This window comes from Nematostella vectensis, chromosome 7, assembly GCF_932526225.1.
Source record: "Nematostella vectensis chromosome 7, jaNemVect1.1, whole genome shotgun sequence".
NCBI classification, from domain to species: Eukaryota; Metazoa; Cnidaria; class Anthozoa; order Actiniaria; family Edwardsiidae; genus Nematostella; species Nematostella vectensis.
The window spans coordinates 11,143,723-11,167,181 of NC_064040.1; the positions used below are offsets into that span (position 1 = coordinate 11,143,723).

Sequence of the window (23,459 nt, forward strand, 5' to 3'; positions counted from 1 at the left end):
GGTAACCCGTAACTTGCCTCGTCATATTTGAACTGTCGTGGACACACAGGTAGCCAAATAGTGACATTTAGTTTCAGGTAAATTGATAAATAGTAAAGTTCTTATTCAAAAACTCTTTCTTGCAGGTCGAAGACAGAGAAAGCCTAGCTGTTTCATAGCAACAAAGTTTCACGCGATTTGTCGATTCAACGATAGATTTTTTCGCTCCATTGCCATATTGTTGTATCGGGTTTTCACGGTGTCAAATCCTCTATTTGTTTTGTGAGCAAGCAGCTACACATAGAAATACTACGGTTTTTGTTTGATGCATACTACTCCATTTAACCCATCACTTACCCCCTACCCCATAATATATAACGATTCACGTGTACCGGAAGTATTGAGAAGGTGGAGGAGAGGTCACTGCTCCCAGAATGCATTTCGACCTTTCTGACAACTTCGAGTCCGCGAAAAATCGCTTCTTCGAACGTTTGATCGCTCTTGACAATTTTACCAGTGATTATAAGCTTTTAGCCCGTCAAAATGCTCCGAAATCCCATCGGAGGTGTTCTATTTCTTCTTACACTTTATTTTAGTTCGTTTTTTGGCTCTATCTTTATAATGGGCCCGTCTTTACCACTTCTTCTATGGCATCCGAAGTGGTTCCGATGGTACAACGACCTCGCCATTGGCCTTTGGCTCAAACTTCCGCCGGTAAGTTTTATTACCACTTTTCTCCCATTCAAATATCTGATATTTACATTGATGAGAAGTTGTGGGATTATGTGATCTGCAAACTGTGCTTGTTGTTGAAAGTTGCTAATGTTCTTTGTTCTAACGCTGTCATCCTTGGGATAACGCGCGGGTGTTTATACTGCAGGCCATATTAGGTAAGTGGGGATCCCAATTATATTATATTCACAACTTTACATTCCTTTATTATTCCAACTCTCTTCCACTATATCTTCTCTTATTTACAATATCCATCAATCTGGAACCTAGGTTGTTAGCAGAAATAGTGTGTAACATTTAGGCTTAACTTTACTTTTGCTTAGTTTTTAGTAGCTCAATTTTAGTCTATGATTGTCATGCAAATATTTACCTAGATTATTTAGTATCCTTAAATCGTATGTATCAATGATAATATAGTCTGATTTCTTAGTTTTGTGAGATCGGGTCAAAGTGTACATGTGTGCGTATCATATGATTAATGCCACAACCTTCTAAAAGAGAAACACTTCATCCTTGTCATTCAACATTTAGTTAAATACATACATGCATATCTTTAATTATGATAATTTCCTCATGCTTAAAGTTCAACTATGATTTCAAATAAGCAATTATCCCCCTCTTTTCAAGTTATTTAAATACTTAAATACACTATGGAAGAAACAACCCCTTAATTTTAAATAAAAGACGAGATGATTATTATTTATTATAAAAAGTGCTTTGATAAATTGGTTATTTTGAAATCATAATTTCCCATAGAATTGGTTTTCAATGTGAAAGTGTACATAACTGGAGAAAGACCGCCTCGGAATGACCGGGCCCTAATTGTCATGAACCACCGTTGCCGTCTTGACTGGATGTTCTATTGGTGTGTGCTACATCGGTACGGTCAGCTCAGGCATGAGAAGATTATACTGAAGGATGACTTAAAGAATGTGCCAGGGCCTGGTTAGTAAAAGCTGACTCCTATTAGACAGTATGTTTAGAAAAAACTACATACCAGCTGCAGAAAAGCTAATTTGTTCCAGGCCTGTAGCCAGTAAGAACCACCCGACTCGACTGGAAGGTTTGCTCTAATGAAGGATAATTGAGTTCCACTGCGAGCTAGGGCTAGTTACCTGAGGGAAAACGGTCCGCTAAATGGGTAAACGAACCCCCCCCACTCAAAATCCTGGCTACAGGCCTGTGTTTCTTTATCTTGGTAGAATATTACATGAACACATTTACGTCCATTTCAGTGATAAAACAATTAGATAAAGCAATACATCCAACGTGCTAATTACAGAGTATTCTTCAGTACATTGCTTTTGAATGCCAGTTAAGTGGGTATTACTTTCAAATGTTCCATTTCTCATCACATTTTTAGTAAATGTGACCACTCACTATCAGACAATACTGCTTAGATAACTGACTTGCTTTAACCATTTTCAGGATGGGCGATGCAGAACTCCATGTACATCTTCCTACGCAGACGATGGGAACATGACCAAGGATATCTGAGCAGTGTTCTTCAGTACTTCAAGGAAGCCTCATATCCTTTGCAGTTACTTATATTCCCTGAGGGGACTAATCTAGATATAGCCAGTAAAGCTAAGAGCGATAGCTTTGCTAAGAAAAATAATCGGCCTTCTTATGAGTATGTTCTGCACCCAAGAGTAAGGGGGTTTACTTTCTGCATGGAGAAATTAGGGAAAGAACTGCTACATTCAATACATGACGTAACAATCGGCTATGATGTAAACAAAAGCTTTAGTGAGCGGGACCTTCTTCTGGGTACATTTCCTAAAGAGATGCATTTCCACATCCAGCGCCATCCAATAGGCAATGTAAATCCTTCGAATGCTGAAGAAATGGAGAAATGGTGCTGCGAAAGATGGGAAGAAAAGGAAAACAGGCTGAAAGAGTTCTACACTCTTGGTCAAGGCTTTCGGCATTTCAATGAGAAGGTGACCGCCCAAGATAGCCAAAGGGAGGGGGAGGCAAGAACAGAACTCTGGCAAGCTTTGGTGTTTTGGGTTGCCTTTATTTTCTTGAGCTTTCTCAGTGTATATCACATTCTTGCCATTAGGTGGTATTTCTATGTGGTATTTGTATTTTATATTTTGCAGTCAGTCTTAGGAATAGGAACAGATAAGTTGCAGTTATGGTCTCACGATCGCCAGTACCCTAGACATAAATAAGAACTTGGGCCTGATTGTTTAGACCACTGTAGCTAGGTACACTCTAATATAATCTAATTCTTATCTTGACATTTTAACACTATCAGCATTTTATTGAAATCTGTCTGTAAAACCACCCTGTTACTTATGATCAATTCAATTTTTTTTTAAACATTTTCTCAATGGATGCATTGTGGAGTATTTGAAAGGATTTTTGTCTTGAAAAATCCTTCATTCTTTATTCTTGGATAAAATATTTCTTCTTCTTCTTCTTCTTCTTCCTAGTAGAAAATAGTGCAGTGGTATAAAAAAAAATGCAGTTTAACAATCTAGACTGTACCCTACATAAATCTGACCTTTTTTTGTTCATGAAAAATATATTAGGAAGTCCTTACTATAGCAGGTTGCATGAATACAATACAAAATATCCAAATATACGATATAGGTGTATCACCAGTTTTCTGCAACCTTTTCACTGATAACATGTTCATAATGTTAGCCCTGTTAAAAAATAAATAATATGTTGATACCTCATCAGCAAACTAACTCATAATGTGAATGCTATGTGCCCAACTTCAAATATTTGCCACCCCTACTGTACAACAGTAGATATTAGATAAACTCCCCTTTCAAATAGGTCTCTCTCCTGCCCCCCCCCCCCCCCCCAAAAAAAAAGGGATGACCTCATGCTGTCAACTTGTTAACAATTTGAGGAAATTCCAACTAAAAACTGTTGCTTACCATTGGCAGTGTTTACTACATAAGAATAAATCATGCACTAATATATTAAAAAAACATTTCTATTTGAAATAAGTGTCCCCACTCCAAAACTCTTAAAAAAATATATCCTTTTATGCTAATACGTGTATTTCAGTACCCAGTTTATGACATGACTGTGTAACATCCACCTATGTACAGTATGTACTATGGATCCTGTAACAGTACTTCAGTAGGTTTCTTGAGAGCCTCTATGATTAGAGCCTTGATCTGAGATGAGAGTTGATGGAACTCTACTCTCAGCAATTCTTGATTGCAACTCGGTTTGATTGAAATATAGGGACAGACCATTATAAAAAAAAAATTGGGAGGTGGGGTGGGGAAAGACAAAGTAAAAAGTAAGCAACGATTCATCAAGAAAGACACGGAAGCAAAACAAAATCTTTTTAAGAATTCTTCTAGTACTAGATTTTTTTTTGTTTTAATCAAATCACACTAGTAGGACAATTTCATAGTCTGGTCATTTGTCATTTGTTTTCTTTTAAGTGTCAGTTGGCTGTCAGTTGTTGCCACTGATAGCATATAACAACAAACCATAATGCATAAGTGATGACAGTTAACTAATGTAATTTGACTAATTCATATTATGCTTTTTATAGTTACCAGAGTTTTAAAACACCTGTATTATTTAACACATTTTGTAAAAAAAAATATATATAAATAAATTTATCTTCTACTAAAAGATTTGCTTTAAAAAGCCCAAACATTTGACATAAAGGGCCAGAATGATTTGAGTGTTACATTAAATTCCTTAAAAAAATGTTGATTCATCATCACCCAATGTACCACTACACCACCCATACCCTCACCACTACACCACCCATACCCTCACCACTACACCAGCCATACCCTCACCACTACACCAGCCATACCCTCACCACTACACCAGCCATACCGTCACCACTACACCACCCATACCCTCACCACTACACCACCCATACCCTCACCACTACACCACCTATACCCTCACCACTACACCACCCATTCCCTCACCACTACACCACCCATACCCTCACCACTACACCACCCATACCCTCACCACTACACCACCCATACCCTCACCACTACACCACCCATACCCATACCCTTACCACTACACCACCCATACCCTCACCACCACACCACCCATACCCTTACCACTACACCGCCCATACCCTTACCACTACATCACCCATACCCTCACCACTACACCACCCATACCCTCACCACTACACCACCCATACCCTCACCACTACACCACCCATACCCTCACCACTACACCACCCATACCCTTACCACTACACCACCCATACCCTCTCCACTACACCACCCATACCCTTACCACTACACCACCCATACCCTCACCACTACACCACCCATACCCTTACCACTACACCACCCATACCCTCACCACTACACCACCCATACCCTCACCACTACACCACCCATACCCTTACCACTACACCACCCATACCCTCACCACTACACCACCCATACCCTCACCACTACACCACCCATACTCTCACCACTACACCACCCATACCCTTACCACTACATAACCCATACCCTTACCACTACACCACCCATACCCTCACCACTACACCACCCATACCCTCACCGCTACACCACCCATACCCTCACCACTACACCACCCATACCCTCACCGCTACACCACCCATACCGTTACCACTACACCACCCACACCCTCACCACTACACCACCCATACCCTTACCGCTACACCACCCATACCCTCACCACTACACCACCCATACCCTCACCAATACACCACCCATACCCTCACCACTACACCACCCATACCCTCACCACTACACCACCCACACCCTCACCACTACACCACCCATACCCTCACCACTACACCACCCTTACCCTTACCACTACACCACCCATACCCTCACCACTACACCACTGATACCCTCACCACTACACCACCCATACCCTTACCACTACACCACCCATACCCTCACCACTACACCACCCATACCCTCACCACTACACCACCCATACCAACACCACTACAACACCCATACCCTCACCACTACACCACCCACACCCTCACCACTACACCACCCATACCCTCACCACTACACCACCCATACCCACACCACTACAACACCCATACCCTCACCACTACACCACCCACACCCTCACCAATACACCACCCATACCCACACCACTACAACACCCATACCCTCACCACTACACCACCCACACCCTCACCACTACACCACACATACCCTCACCACTACACCACCGATACCCTTATTACTACACCACCCACACCCTCACCACTACACCACCCATACCCTCACCACTACACCACCCATACCCTCACCACTACACCACCCACACCCTTACCACAACATCACCCATACCCTTACCACTACACCACCCAAACCCTCACCACTACACCACCCATACCCTTACCGCTACACCACCCATACCCTCACCACTACACCACCCATACCCTCACCACCACACCACCCATACTCTCACCACTACATCACCCATACCCTTACCACCACACTACCCATACCCTCACCACCACACCACTAATACCCTCACCACTACATCACCCATACCCTCACCACTACACCACCCATACCTCACCACTACACGAGCCATAACATCACCACTACACCACCCATACCTCACCACTACACCACCCCTACCCTTACCACTACACCACTTATACCCTCACCACTACACCACCCATACCCTTACCACTACACCACCCATACCCTCACCACTACACCACCCATACCCTCACCACTACACCACCCATACCCTCACCACTACACCACCCATACCCTCACCACTACACCACCCATACCCTTACCACTACACCACCCATACCCTCACCACTACACCACCCATACCCTCACCACTACACCACCCATACCCTCACAACTACACCACCCATACCCTCACCACTACACCACCCATACCCTTACCACTACATCACCCTTACCACTACACCACCCATACCCTCACCACTACACCACCCATACCCTCACCACTACACCACCCATACCCTCACCACTACACCACCCATACCTCACCACTACACGAGCCATACCCTCACCACTACACCACCCATACCCTCACCACTACACCACCCATACCCTCACCACTACATAACCCATACCCTTACCACTACACCACCCATACCCTCACCACCACACCACCCATACCCTTACCGCTACACCACCCATACCCTCACCACTACACCACTCATACCCTTACCACTACACCACCCATACCCTCACCACTACACCACCCATACCCTCACCACTACACCACCCATACCCTTACCGCTACACCACCCATACCCTCACCACTACACCACTCATACCCTTACCACTACACCACCCATACCCTCACCACTACACCACCCATACCCTCACCACTACACCACCCATACCCTCACCACTACACTACCCATACCCTCACCGCTACACCACCCATACCGTTACCACTACACCACCCCTACCCTTACCACTACACCACCCAAACCTTCACCACTACACCACCCATACCCTTACCACTACACCACACATTCCCTCACCACTACACCACCCATACCCTCACCACTACACCACCCATACCTCACCACTACACCACCCATACCATTACCACTACACCACCCATACCCTCACCACTACACCACCCATACCCTCACCACTACACCACCCATACCCTTACCACTACACCACCCATACCCTCACCACTACACCACCCATACCCTCACCACTACACCACCCATACTCTCACCACTACACCACCCATACCCTTACCACTACAACACCCATACCCTCACCACTACACCACCCACACCCTCACCACTACACCACACATACCCTCACCACTACACCACCGATACCCTTATTACTACACCACCCACACCCTCACCACTACACCACCCATACCCTCACCACTACACCACCCATACCCTCACCACTACACCACCCACACCCTTACCACAACATCACCCATACCCTTACCACTACACCACCCAAACCCTCACCACTACACCACCCATACCCTTACCGCTACACCACCCATACCCTCACCACTACACCACCCATACCCTCACCACCACACCACCCATACTCTCACCACTACATCACCCATACCCTTACCACCACACTACCCATACCCTCACCACCACACCACTAATACCCTCACCACTACATCACCCATACCCTCACCACTACACCACCCATACCTCACCACTACACGAGCCATAACATCACCACTACACCACCCATACCTCACCACTACACCACCCCTACCCTTACCACTACACCACTTATACCCTCACCACTACACCACCCATACCCTTACCACTACACCACCCATACCCTCACCACTACACCACCCATACCCTCACCACTACACCACCCATACCCTCACCACTACACCACCCATACCCTCACCACTACACCACCCATACCCTTACCACTACACCACCCATACCCTCACCACTACACCACCCATACCCTCACCACTACACCACCCATACCCTCACAACTACACCACCCATACCCTCACCACTACACCACCCATACCCTTACCACTACATCACCCTTACCACTACACCACCCATACCCTCACCACTACACCACCCATACCCTCACCACTACACCACCCATACCCTCACCACTACACCACCCATACCTCACCACTACACGAGCCATACCCTCACCACTACACCACCCATACCCTCACCACTACACCACCCATACCCTCACCACTACATAACCCATACCCTTACCACTACACCACCCATACCCTCACCACCACACCACCCATACCCTTACCGCTACACCACCCATACCCTCACCACTACACCACTCATACCCTTACCACTACACCACCCATACCCTCACCACTACACCACCCATACCCTCACCACTACACCACCCATACCCTTACCGCTACACCACCCATACCCTCACCACTACACCACTCATACCCTTACCACTACACCACCCATACCCTCACCACTACACCACCCATACCCTCACCACTACACCACCCATACCCTCACCACTACACTACCCATACCCTCACCGCTACACCACCCATACCGTTACCACTACACCACCCCTACCCTTACCACTACACCACCCAAACCTTCACCACTACACCACCCATACCCTTACCACTACACCACACATTCCCTCACCACTACACCACCCATACCCTCACCACTACACCACCCATACCTCACCACTACACCACCCATACCATTACCACTACACCACCCATACCCTCACCACTACACCACCCATACCCTCACCACTACACCACCCATACCCTTACCACTACACCACCCATACCCTCACCACTACACCACCCATACCCTCACCACTACACCACCCATACTCTCACCACTACACCACCCATACCCTTACCACTACACCACCCATACCCTTACCACTACATAACCCATACCCTTACCACTACACCACCCATACCCTCACCACTACACCACCCATACCCTTACGCTACACCACCCATACCCTCACCACTACACCACCCATACCCTCACCGCTACACTACCCATACCGTTACCACTACACCACCCACACCCTCACCACTACACCACCCATACCCTTACCGCTACACCACCCATACCCTCACCACTACACCACCCATACCCTCACCAATACACCACCCATACCCTCACCACTACACCACCCATACCCTCACCACTACACCACCCACACCCTCACCACTACACCACCCATACCCTCACCACTACACCACCCTTATCCTTACCACTACACCACCCATACCCTCACCACTACACCACTGATACCCTCACCACTACACCACCCATACCCTTACCACTACACCACCCATACCCTCACCACTACACCACCCATACCCTCACCACTACACCACCCATACCCACACCACTACAACACCCATACCCTCACCACTACACCACCCACACCCTCACCACTACACCACCCATACCCTCACCACTACACCACCCATACCCACACCACTACAACACCCATACCTTCACCACTACACCACCCACACCCTCACCAATACACCACCCATACCCACACCACTACAACACCCATACCCTCACCACTACACCACCCACACCCTCACCACTACACCACACATACCCTCACCACTACACCACCGATACCCTTATTACTACACCACCCACACCCTCACCACTACACCACTCATACCCTCACCACTACACCACCCATACCCTCACCACTACACCACCCACACCCTTACCACTACATCACCCATACCCTTACCACTACACCACCCAAACCCTCACCACTACACCACCCATACCCTTACCGCTACACCACCCATACCCTCACTACTACACCACCCATACCCTCACCACCACACCACCCATACGCTCACCACTACATCACCCATACCCTTACCACCACACCACCCATACCCTCACCACCACACCACTAATACCCTCACCACTACATCACCCATACCCTCACCACTACACCACCCATACCTCACCACTACACGAGCCATAACATCACCACTACACCACCCATACCTCACCACTACACCACCCATACCCTTACCGCTACACCACCCATACCCTCACCACTACACCACTCATACCCTTACCACTACACCACCCATACCCTCACCACTACACCACCCATACCCTCACCACTACACCACCCATACCCTTACCGCTACACCACCCATACCCTCACCACTACACCACTCATACCCTTACCACTACACCACCCATACCCTCACCACTACACCACCCATACCCTCACCACTACACCACCCATACCCTCACCACTACACTACCCATACCCTCACCGCTACACCACCCATACCGTTACCACTACACCACCCCTACCCTTACCACTACACCACCCAAACCTTCACCACTACACCACCCATACCCTTACCACTACACCACACATTCCCTCACCACTACACCACCCATACCCTCACCACTACACCACCCATACCTCACCACTACACCACCCATACCATTACCACTACACCACCCATACCCTCACCACTACACCACCCATACCCTCACCACTACACCACCCATACCCTTACCACTACACCACCCATACCCTCACCACTACACCACCCATACCCTCACCACTACACCACCCATACTCTCACCACTACACCACCCATACCCTTACCACTACACCACCCATACCCTTACCACTACATAACCCATACCCTTACCACTACACCACCCATACCCTCACCACTACACCACCCATACCCTTACGCTACACCACCCATACCCTCACCACTACACCACCCATACCCTCACCGCTACACTACCCATACCGTTACCACTACACCACCCACACCCTCACCACTACACCACCCATACCCTTACCGCTACACCACCCATACCCTCACCACTACACCACCCATACCCTCACCAATACACCACCCATACCCTCACCACTACACCACCCATACCCTCACCACTACACCACCCACACCCTCACCACTACACCACCCATACCCTCACCACTACACCACCCTTATCCTTACCACTACACCACCCATACCCTCACCACTACACCACTGATACCCTCACCACTACACCACCCATACCCTTACCACTACACCACCCATACCCTCACCACTACACCACCCATACCCTCACCACTACACCACCCATACCCACACCACTACAACACCCATACCCTCACCACTACACCACCCACACCCTCACCACTACACCACCCATACCCTCACCACTACACCACCCATACCCACACCACTACAACACCCATACCCTCACCACTACACCACCCACACCCTCACCAATACACCACCCATACCCACACCACTACAACACCCATACCCTCACCACTACACCACCCACACCCTCACCACTACACCACACATACCCTCACCACTACACCACCGATACCCTTATTACTACACCACCCACACCCTCACCACTACACCACTCATACCCTCACCACTACACCACCCATACCCTCACCACTACACCACCCACACCCTTACCACTACATCACCCATACCCTTACCACTACACCACCCAAACCCTCACCACTACACCACCCATACCCTTACCGCTACACCACCCATACCCTCACCACTACACCACCCATACCCTCACCACCACACCACCCATACGCTCACCACTACATCACCCATACCCTTACCACCACACCACCCATACCCTCACCACCACACCACTAATACCCTCACCACTACATCACCCATACCCTCACCACTACACCACCCATACCTCACCACTACACGAGCCATAACATCACCACTACACCACCCATACCTCACCACTACACCACCCCTACCCTTACCACTACACCACTTATACCCTCACCACTACACCACCCATACCCTTACCACTACACCACCCATACCCTCACCACTACACCACCCATACCCTCACCACTACACCACCCATACCCTCACCACTACACCACCCATACCCTCACCACTACACCACCCATACCCTCACCACTACACCACCCATACCCTTACCACTACACCACCCATACCCTCACCACTACACCACCCATACCCTCACCACTACACCACCCATACCCTCACCACTACACCACCCATACCCTCACCACTACACCACCCATACCCTTACCACTACATCACCCATACCCTCACCACTACACCACCCATACCCTCACCACTACACCACCCTTACCACTACACCACCCATACCCTCACCACTACACCACCCATACCCTCACCACTACACCACCCATACCCTCACCACTACACCACCCATACCTCACCACTACACGAGCCATACCTTCACCACTACACCACCCATACCCTCACCACTACACCACCCATACCCTCACCACTACACCACCCTTACCACTACACCACCCATACCCTCACCACTACACCATCCTTACCACTACACCACCCATACCCTCACCACTACACCACCCATACCCTCACCACTACACCACCCATACCCTCACCACTACACCACCCATACCCTCACCACTACACCACCCTTGCCAGTACACCACCCATACCCTTGCCACTACACCACCCATACCCTCACCACTACACCACCCACACCCTCACCACTACACCACCCATACTCTCACCACTACACCACCCATACCCTTACCACTACACCACCCATACCCTTACCACTACATAACCCATACCCTTACCACTACACCACCCATACCCTCACCACCACACCACCCATACCCTCACCACTACACCACCCACACCCTCACCACTACACCACCCATACCCTCACCACTACACCACCCTTACCCTTACCACTACACCACCCATACCCTCACCACTACACCACTGATACCCTCACCACTACACCACCCATACCCTTACCACTACACCACCCATACCCTCACCACTACACCACCCATACCCTCACCACTACACCACCCATACCCTCACCACTACACCACCCATACCCTCACCACTACACCACCCATACCCTCACCACTACACCACCCATACCCTTACCACTACACCACCCATACCCTCACCACTACACCACCCATACCCTCACCACTACACCACCCATACCCTCACCACTACACCACCCATACCCTCACCACTACACCACCCATACCCTTACCACTACATCACCCATACCCTCACCACTACACCACCCTTACCACTACACCACCCATACCCTCACCACTACACCACCCATACCCTCACCACTACACCACCCATACCCTCACCACTACACCACCCATACCTCACCACTACACGAGCCATACCTTCACCACTACACCACCCATACCCTCACCACTACACCACCCATACCCTCACCACTACACCACCCTTACCACTACACCACCCATACCCTCACCACTACACCATCCTTACCACTACACCACCCATACCCTCACCACTACACCACCCATACCCTCACCACTACACCACCCATACCCTCACCACTACACCACCCATACCCTCACCACTACACCACCCTTGCCAGTACACCACCCATACCCTTGCCACTACACCACCCATACCCTCACCACTACACCACCCACACCCTCACCACTACACCACCCATACTCTCACCACTACACCACCCATACCCTTACCACTACATAACCCATACCCTTACCACTACACCACCCATACCCTCACCACCACACCACCCATACCCTCACCACTACACCACCCACACCCTCACCACTACACCACCCATACCCTCACCACTACACCACCCTTATCCTTACCACTACACCACCCATACCCTCACCACTACACCACTGATACCCTCACCACTACACCACCCATACCCTTACCACTACACCACCCATACCCTCACCACTACACCACCCATACCCTCACCACTACACCACCCATACCCACACCACTACAACACCCATACCCTCACCACTACACCACCCACACCCTCACCACTACACCACCCATACCCTCACCACTACACCACCCATACCCACACCACTACAACACCCATACCCTCACCACTACACCACCCACACCCTCACCAATACACCACCCATACCCACACCACTACAACACCCATACCCTCACCACTACACCACCCACACCCTCACCACTACACCACACATACCCTCACCACTACACCACCGATACCCTTATTACTACACCACCCACACCCTCACCACTACACCACCCATACCCTCACCACTACACCACCCATACCCTCACCACTACACCACCCACACCCTTACCACTACATCACCCATACCCTTACCACTACACCACCCAAACCCTCACCACTACACCACCCATACCCTTACCGCTACACCACCCATACCCTCACCACTACACCACCCATACCCTCACCACCACACCACCCATACGCTCACCACTACATCACCCATACCCTTACCACCACACCACCCATACCCTCACCACCACACCACTAATACCCTCACCACTACATCACCCATACCCTCACCACTACACCACCCATACCTCACCACTACACGAGCCATAACATCACCACTACACCACCCATACCTCACCACTACACCACCCCTACCCTTACCACTACACCACTTATACCCTCACCACTACACCACCCATACCCTTACCACTACACCACCCATACCCTCACCACTACACCACCCATACCCTCACCACTACACCACCCATACCCTCACCACTACACCACCCATACCCTCACCACTACACCACCCATACCCTTACCACTACACCACCCATACCCTCACCACTACACCACCCATACCCTCACCACTACACCACCCATACCCTCACCACTACACCACCCATACCCTCACCACTACACCACCCATACCCTTACCACTACATCACCCATACCCTCACCACTACACCACCCATACCCTCACCACTACACCACCCTTACCACTACACCACCCATACCCTCACCACTACACCACCCATACCCTCACCACTACACCACCCATACCCTCACCACTACACCACCCATACCTCACCACTACACGAGCCATACCTTCACCACTACACCACCCATACCCTCACCACTACACCACCCATACCCTCACCACTACACCACCCTTACCACTACACCACCCATACCCTCACCACTACACCATCCTTACCACTACACCACCCATACCCTCACCACTACACCACCCATACCCTCACCACTACACCACCCATACCCTCACCACTACACCACCCATACCCTCACCACTACACCACCCATACCCTCACCACTACACCACCCTTGCCACTACACCACCCATACCCTTGCCACTACACCACCCATACCCTCACCACTACACCACCCACACCCTCACCACTACACCACCCATACTCTCACCACTACACCACCCATACCCTTACCACTACACCACCCATACCCTTACCACTACATAACCCATACCCTTACCACTACACCACCCATACCCTCACCACCACACCACCCATACCCTTACCGCTACACCACCCATACCCTCACCACTACACCACTCATACCCTTACCACTACACCACCCATACCCTCACCACTACACCACCCATACCCTCACCACTACACCACCCATACCCTCACCACTACACCACCCATACCCTTACCGCTACACCACCCATACCCTCACCACTACACCACTCATACCCTTACCACTACATCACCCATACCCTCACCACTACACCACCCATACCCTCACCACTACACCACCCATACCCTCACCACTACACCACCCATACCCTCACCACTACACCACCCATACCCTTACCACTATGCCACCCATACCCTCTCCACTACACCACCCATACCCTTACCACTACACCACCCATACCCTCACCACTACACCACCCATACCCTTACCACTACACCACCCATACCCTCACCACTACACCACCCATACCCTCACCACTACACCACCCATACCCTCACCACTACACCACCCATACCCTTACCACTACACCACCCATACCCTCACCACTACACCACCCATACCCTCACCACTACACCACCCATACTCTCACCACTACACCACCCATACCCTTACCACTACACCACCCATACCCTTACCACTACATAACCCATACCCTTACCACTACATAACCCATACCCTTACCACTACACCACCCATACCCTCACCACTACACCACCCATACCCTTACCGCTACACCACCCATACCCTCACCACTACACCACCCATACCCTCACCACTACACCACCCATACCACTACACCACCCATACCCTTACCGCTACACCACCCATACCCTCACCACTACACCACCCATACCCTCACCCATACTCTCACCACTACACCACCCATACCCTTACCACTACACCACCCATACCCTTACCACTACATAACCCATACCCTTACCACTACACCACCCATACCCTCACCACTACACCACCCATACCCTTACCGCTACACCACCCATACGCTCACCACTACAGCACTCATACCCTTACTACAACACCACCCATACCCTCACCACTACACCACCCATACCCTCACCACTACACCACCCATACCCTCACCACTACACTACCCATACCCTCACCGCTACACCACCCATACCGTTACCACTACACCACCCCTACCCTTACCACTACACCACCCAAACCCTCACCACTACACCACCCATACCCTTACCACTACACCACACATTCCCTCACCACTACACCACCCATACCCTCACCACTACACCACCCATACCTCACCACTACACCACCCATACCCTCACCACTACACCAGCCATACCCTCACCACTACACCAGCCATACCCTCACCACTACACCAGCCATACCCTCACCACTACACCACCCATACCCTCACCACTACACCACCCATACCCTCACCACTACACCACCCATACCCTCACCACTACACCACCCATACCCTTACCACTAATACTACAGTGTTCTACAATGCCCACCAGACTGTTTTGGAAATTAACCAATACACATATGCAAGAAACAGTGATTTAAATAGACTTTACCAGTCTGTTAACGCGTGGCTAACTGTAGGGCAGACTATGAGTGAAACGTGCTAGTTTTAAAGTATGTGTCAATCAAACTGATTTCCGTACCATGATTGCCTGACTTTCTCGTGTTTTGTAATAATGGTAACTGTTGCTTGTTGCATTTTAAGTGAAAGTGAATGCTCTTGCCACCTAACAACTGACCGATTGCGTCTAGAAGTTGTCTCCGAAAAAAGTGATTAACGTAGCTTTCTTGGGGATTTGCGCTTTTTTATCAGCTGTCGAACACATTTCTGAAAGCATATTAACACAATACTCGTGATAAGATAACTGTGTAAACCCTGACTGAAAGATAAGACCCATTACCATCTTGGCTTTCCAAGCAGCAAGGACTTCCCTACGTTTGTATTGTTATCATCCAATTCGAGTTATTAATGCACTTCTCTTGTGAAAGATACCCTTTGCTTATATGCCTCTCAACAGAAGATAAACGCTTCACTTTCGATGATAGCTTTTTGGCGTTATCGAGAAAATGGGATTCTGTAATGAGAAATGAACTCGAGACGCATTAGCAAATGCTATTATTTTCGTGTGCTTTAAATCTTCAATTTGGGATTTATCTGTAAATCCTACTTGACAGCGATCTCGATCTCAAACTTATGCGAGGCATTTAACCAAACACTAGTCGTCACTCCTCCGGTTTTATGATATTCTTGTGAATAAAATAGCAATCAATTGTTGTTTTCCCTGGGGTTACATTGTGTTATTTCAATTTATTTCGTCAAATTTATTTAATCATCGCCTTCTGTTTTTATTTTATTGTTATTTTTTCATCATGTTCCATTTTATGTAACAAAGGTGGTATTTAAATTCCAAGAGATTTTAACATTAGCGTACTGTTTTTTATGTTCATTTTTAAGGTGAAACGTTGAATACATATTATAGCTCTTTGTCGAAGGAGAGTCAAGTGCTATCTCGTAAACCCTATGAGGGCATCTTAAAACGGTAAAGAGATGTATTATGAGTAAGGCCGTCGAATCAAATTATAAACCTTATGTAATATGAGTTTTCTAGCCGTTCTTGCTTCGAAAGTTGTTCAGAGTTTCTAATATGCTAAGATAGATATGTGTCCATATTTAGAAGTTTATATTTACCTAAGACAAGTGGACGCATCTATTGAATGGTCTGACATCGTATGAGCGTCACAAAATAGAATGAAAACGTTGAAACAAAACTGCGCGTTTCTCATTAAATTCAGAAAAAAACCCTATGATTTTTAAAGGCCTAGTAGCCTTGCTACAGCTGCCAGAAATCGTTGAGATTAAATTTGCCAATGCTGCTTCCGATAGTTTCTGCTCTATGTTTAATGCCAATAAACTTTAAGTATGAAAGGTTTTTAACATAAAAACGTAGTTTTTTCTGAAATTAATGGCGTTAAATATTCCCCAACGGATTCACGTTAACATTCGAAATGAATGAATACATTTCTTTAATGATTTTATCCCAGAGGGCTCACGAAACCCACAAAGTAATTTTAAGGAAACATTAAATCAAAAACGACACGACATTTCCTTTTGCTTTAGTCTAATTCAAAATCTAGCTTATCCTGTCCTGTCTAAACACAACTCATGTGTGGAAATTCCCTCTGAAGGAAATCCCTTTAACAAGCCGACCCTTATTGATAATTTTCATGGCTTATTGCTTTGCAAACATCTCCCCTTGTCGGCATTTTATGGTTATTTGTTTGTCTATTAAATGCTTGACTGCAAAGTGCCTTTTTCTTGATTTTCTTTCGGGTTTTATAATGCACCGGTCGTCTTTCACGAATAGTAAACCAGTATCCCTTACATAGATTGATTTCCCGCCTTGAATATCTACAGAGCTTCTATATGTGCCATTTTCTGCGAGCGCATAAAATTTAGTTACCACCTTAAAAAAATTGTTTTTACCGTTGGGATAAAATTCAAGGATAGCATTTAAGGGAACAAGTGGATTAGTTCTAGGGTTTCTGTGGTAATTTGGACATTGTCTTAATGTACTTTTTTTTACCAGCAAAGCCAATGTGTGATTAATTACTTTACATGAATCTATAAACTAAACCTCAATAGTCTCTGTTACCCTCTATTTTGTCACTCTAGCAAAAATCCTAGGGAGAAAGCATCCACTCCCGTCGGTTGATTTTGTGAATCTTTTGCGAGGTTTTCGATTGAATTGGTAGATAAAGGATAACATGTTGTTTTTATTTTTCGATATTTCGATATTTCTTCGCATGATTGTCATTCCAATATTGGTTGAAAACAGCAGCGAAATGTGTGGTTTTCTAGGGCTGCGTTTGTGTCGATACTAGATCTCAAATTCCTAGATCTCTCTGTATATCGGTTCACCAATGGCAACTATCTGTGACGCGTCACTCGAGAAAGGGGACCCCCTTGTGATATTGGTATCATATACTAAGCTATACTCGCCTGAGATAAAGAGAAAGTTAAGTATCTACTTTTTTAACAGCATAGGGCGATGTCCGAGTTTAAAACTATACGATAGCTATGAGATAAAGAGATTGATAAAGTCTCTGTTTGCTGTAATGATTGAGACTCGAGCTCTTTGCAAAAACAGGGTTCTTGTAGACTGAACATCCATGTCTCGGCCTGAGAGTATCACGAGAAAGAGAAGAGATTGGAGACAGAAGTGAATGTAAATGGAAGAAAGAAAATAGATGTAGAGAGTAAAGTAAGAGTATGAAAAAAAGAGGCGAGGACGAGGAGAAAGACGTATTTAAAGAATGTCGATCAACCACTCCTTTGTTATTATTTACAATAGGAAAATAAAGCGGTTCATTTGCAAGAAAACTTGAAAATAACCATCCACGATCGAAGTCTATTACTTTGTAAATTATATTTGATTGAGAGTTTCTTTACTTGCTTGAATTAGCCAATGGAAATGAGTGAGTCGATGTTATGCGAGAGAGTAAAATGGCGGCGTGATTGGCCTTCTTTTAACAGCCTTTGTCAGCGGCCTTTTTGTCACCCTAACAAAATATCTAGCTCGAGATACATTTCCATTGGCTGATTTGGGACTTTAATAATATTTTCGGTTGAATTTGGTAGAAGATTATGAAACTTTATTCAGTTTTAAATAGACATTTTCGATGGATATTTCTTCACATATTTTATCTGTTAACATGAAACCAATAGCGTGTGGCTGAACATGGCTCTTTAAGATAAGAAGAGAATCAGCTCGTACGTGATACAAAGATGTCTATGGCTGCTACGTGCCATTAGAACAATCTCATTAAACCTAACCGCCCTAACTGAGTTTCACGTCAATTTGTCGCGCCAGGTAGAGTCAATTTCTCACTCGCCATAGGGTGCCCAATATTAGCGCTCTCTGTTTCCTTAAAAGTGTATTTGGAACCCTCAAGTAGTTCTCATTCACGCCAAAAGCGCGCCAACTAAATTCCACATGTGCCTAGGAGGTAGACTGAATGGCGCGATGCATGCTGGGAGACCTTCCGAAGTTAATGGAACCCCTGCGGTGAATTACGCGTGGGATATGCGCATATGCGATAACGCGACTTGTGTCATAACTTCTAGTTTGAACACTGCAGGCCCCCTGAATGCGTCATGAAAAAATAACGTATCGCACTGTTGCAAACGCGATTTTGCTAGCTAATATACACCGAGTAACTTCCGAAGAGCACCGAGTAACATCCGAAAAGAACCGAGTCCCTCCCGAAGAAAAACTTTGTAGCACCGAATAGCTTAGTCAAATAAAAAGCCCGTTTTAATTGGAATGTGTCGGCAAGAAAACAGCGTATTACCACGGAGTGTTCTTGTTTTTCCCCTTTTTACGTTTTATTAGTTTGATGAATTTTACGGATTTATATGGTTTATCAGAAATCTGAAATTTTACTGGCATTTTACAAAGGCAAAACACTGAAATACATTCCTTTTTATGTTTATAATGTCGCTTAACTTTCCTGATATTGAAAAAAAAGATTGATCCACCTCGGAGGCAAATACCCCCCGTTTCCTGAATGACATCATCGTCTATACCAATAAAATCCATGTTGGTAGTGATAGGATGTTACTCGATTAAATTAAAAACTCCTCTATCATAGAATTAAACAAAAAACACACATAGGTTTTCAAAATTTTTCAGTTTATCTCGCGCATGCGAGGTAGAAGAGGTAATCGGTCATGGAGTGTGATTTTAAATATTGTGCTGTAGAAGGGAATTTGACCTGGTTTTGACCCACTAGATAACCTTTCACCTGTCTCATGAAAGTGCTATTGATCGATAGTACTTGTTACTATGAGCACAATTTGATTCTGCATTTTAGAACGCATCAGGACTAAAAAAGATTTTTTTCTGATATCTGAGCATCGGCATGTTCTATAAGCATGTTTTTAAAATTTGGTGAAATCTCAGGCTGGACGTTCTTATATAAAAAAAGAGTGTATTAGGTGTAAGGCAAATTTTAACTTGTCATCGATGATAAGTTGTATATATTTTCCATTATATAGACTAGCTTCAAAACTCTAATACTCACCACTAATTCGTTACTAGATACTAGAGGCCATCTCAAGGGTGGTTTTGACTGTTTTATTCTCAAACAACGAAGTTATTTCGACCTTGTCGGTATCCAATCAGATAATCAGATGATCGAAATTAATTTAACTGCTGATTTTTTCCTCGCAGTTACGTTTTTATCGTGCTGTTTGCATGAAAAGCATAAAAGCCGACAAAAAGCGCAAATAGCACCACTCTAACAGAATTATTTACTCAAGATATTACGTTTTAGAAAAAAAAATAACCATTCGTTTCTTAAGGTTGACCCAGTGTGTTTGACAAAGGGGATTTAATACTGTTTTCTGCCCTCGAGTGTAAATACCTATGTGAAATTAAATCAAATATTGTCTTTTTCCAGTAGAAAAGACCACTTTATCATTATACCCGTCAAATGAAATTAAGAAATGTTTTCCTGATCTTTGGTTTCCGTATTGAAACTTTTACAATGAGAAAGTTACTTTATATTTTACGTTATATTCGCCTTATAAGATAGAATACATAACGAAACATCGGTTCAATATTTCGCAAAAATGAACAAGATCTCTTCAATGCGCAGGTGAACGTATCTGACGCCTGATGGTTCAGAACAGAAACATCTAGAATATTCATGATGATGAATAGACAATCTCCTAGGCAAAGCAGTTTTAGTTGCTATCTGACATTGACCATTTTTCATCAGTCCGTTTTGCTGTATTTAATATGAATGAAGGTATTTTGGGGAAACAATGATTTTCCTAACAAAAGGCAGATGTAAATGAAATGAATAGAAATGCCAAGGTACTGTGGTCTGTTAAACTTTCCGGGATAAAAAGTTTCTCGCGAAAATAGATTTGGTGCGAAAAGGAAGCTTACAAGAAACATTTCGTGAATGAAAATAGCGCAATAAAAGGTGAATTTAATTAATTCCAAACCAGCATACTAAAAAGACATTGGTTCGTTCGAGATGTACAAATGGGATCAACCGTATAGCCGCTCCTGCTGTATGAAATTCGCTCGGTTATCACACGCGCTCACTCGCTAAGAGGAGATATTATCATTCACCTCTTTAAGGATAGTCACTGATAATGCCGTAGCTATGTCTTCGTTTTAATTTCTGTAGAATGAGTGGAGGAACTCAGTTTAGATTTGATCTTCCAGTTCCGCTCTCTTCCATTTAGCTAGCGATGTAATCGCACTCCAGTCCGAGATAATTTGCTAGTTTCAATACCTTTTTAGTCTTTTAGCGTTCTTTTGATTTTCTTTATTTAACGCTAGGCACCAATTAAGGGCCTACCAATTTCCCATCAACTTCGCACTAATTGTCAATTTGAATTTGTCCCTGGGTAGTGTAGGGACATTGTAAGCTTGCTGGCTACTTACTCTCAAAGAGAATTTACCATGGTTCTAAAAAAACGCGTTTGGGGCCGTTCGACACCTGCGCGGGGAAAATGGCAAATTGATTACTGCTCTGCCGCAGTGTTAATGTATGACAATCCTTAAGAGCGCGGTGTTTGTTTTAAGTTACGCCAGGTTGGATGTTAGATAAATAGTTTTCAATAGACCCCCCCAGCGCTCGGCAAGACGACCGCCAGCGAGAGAGGACAGTTGAGGCAGCGCGCTTGCTGAATTCCGGCCTGCTTTGTTATATCTTGAGCTATAAAATTCAGGAGAAGTGAGCAATTCAAAGGGTGTTTTAAACGATTAGATGAATGACAGACAGCATTGGACCACTCTCTGATAATGACCAAGTATTAGGGCCAGCATAATGGATTCAGATTAAATCGAGGGGCACTTCCCCGACT

General features: G+C 46.5%; 1 protein-coding gene across 1 annotated transcript; it reads left to right on the top strand.

The window, feature by feature from the left end:
* Positions 1 to 415: 415 nt before the first annotated feature.
* LOC5507105 (lysocardiolipin acyltransferase 1) lies at positions 416 to 4,326 on the top strand. Its single transcript, XM_001627740.3, has 4 exons — positions 416 to 693; positions 860 to 869; positions 1,468 to 1,656; positions 2,140 to 4,326. Exons 1-4 carry the CDS (start codon positions 523 to 525, stop codon positions 2,886 to 2,888), a joined length of 1,119 nt encoding a protein of 372 aa, XP_001627790.2. The 5' UTR covers positions 416 to 522; the 3' UTR covers positions 2,889 to 4,326.
* Positions 4,327 to 23,459: the final 19,133 nt, after the last annotated feature.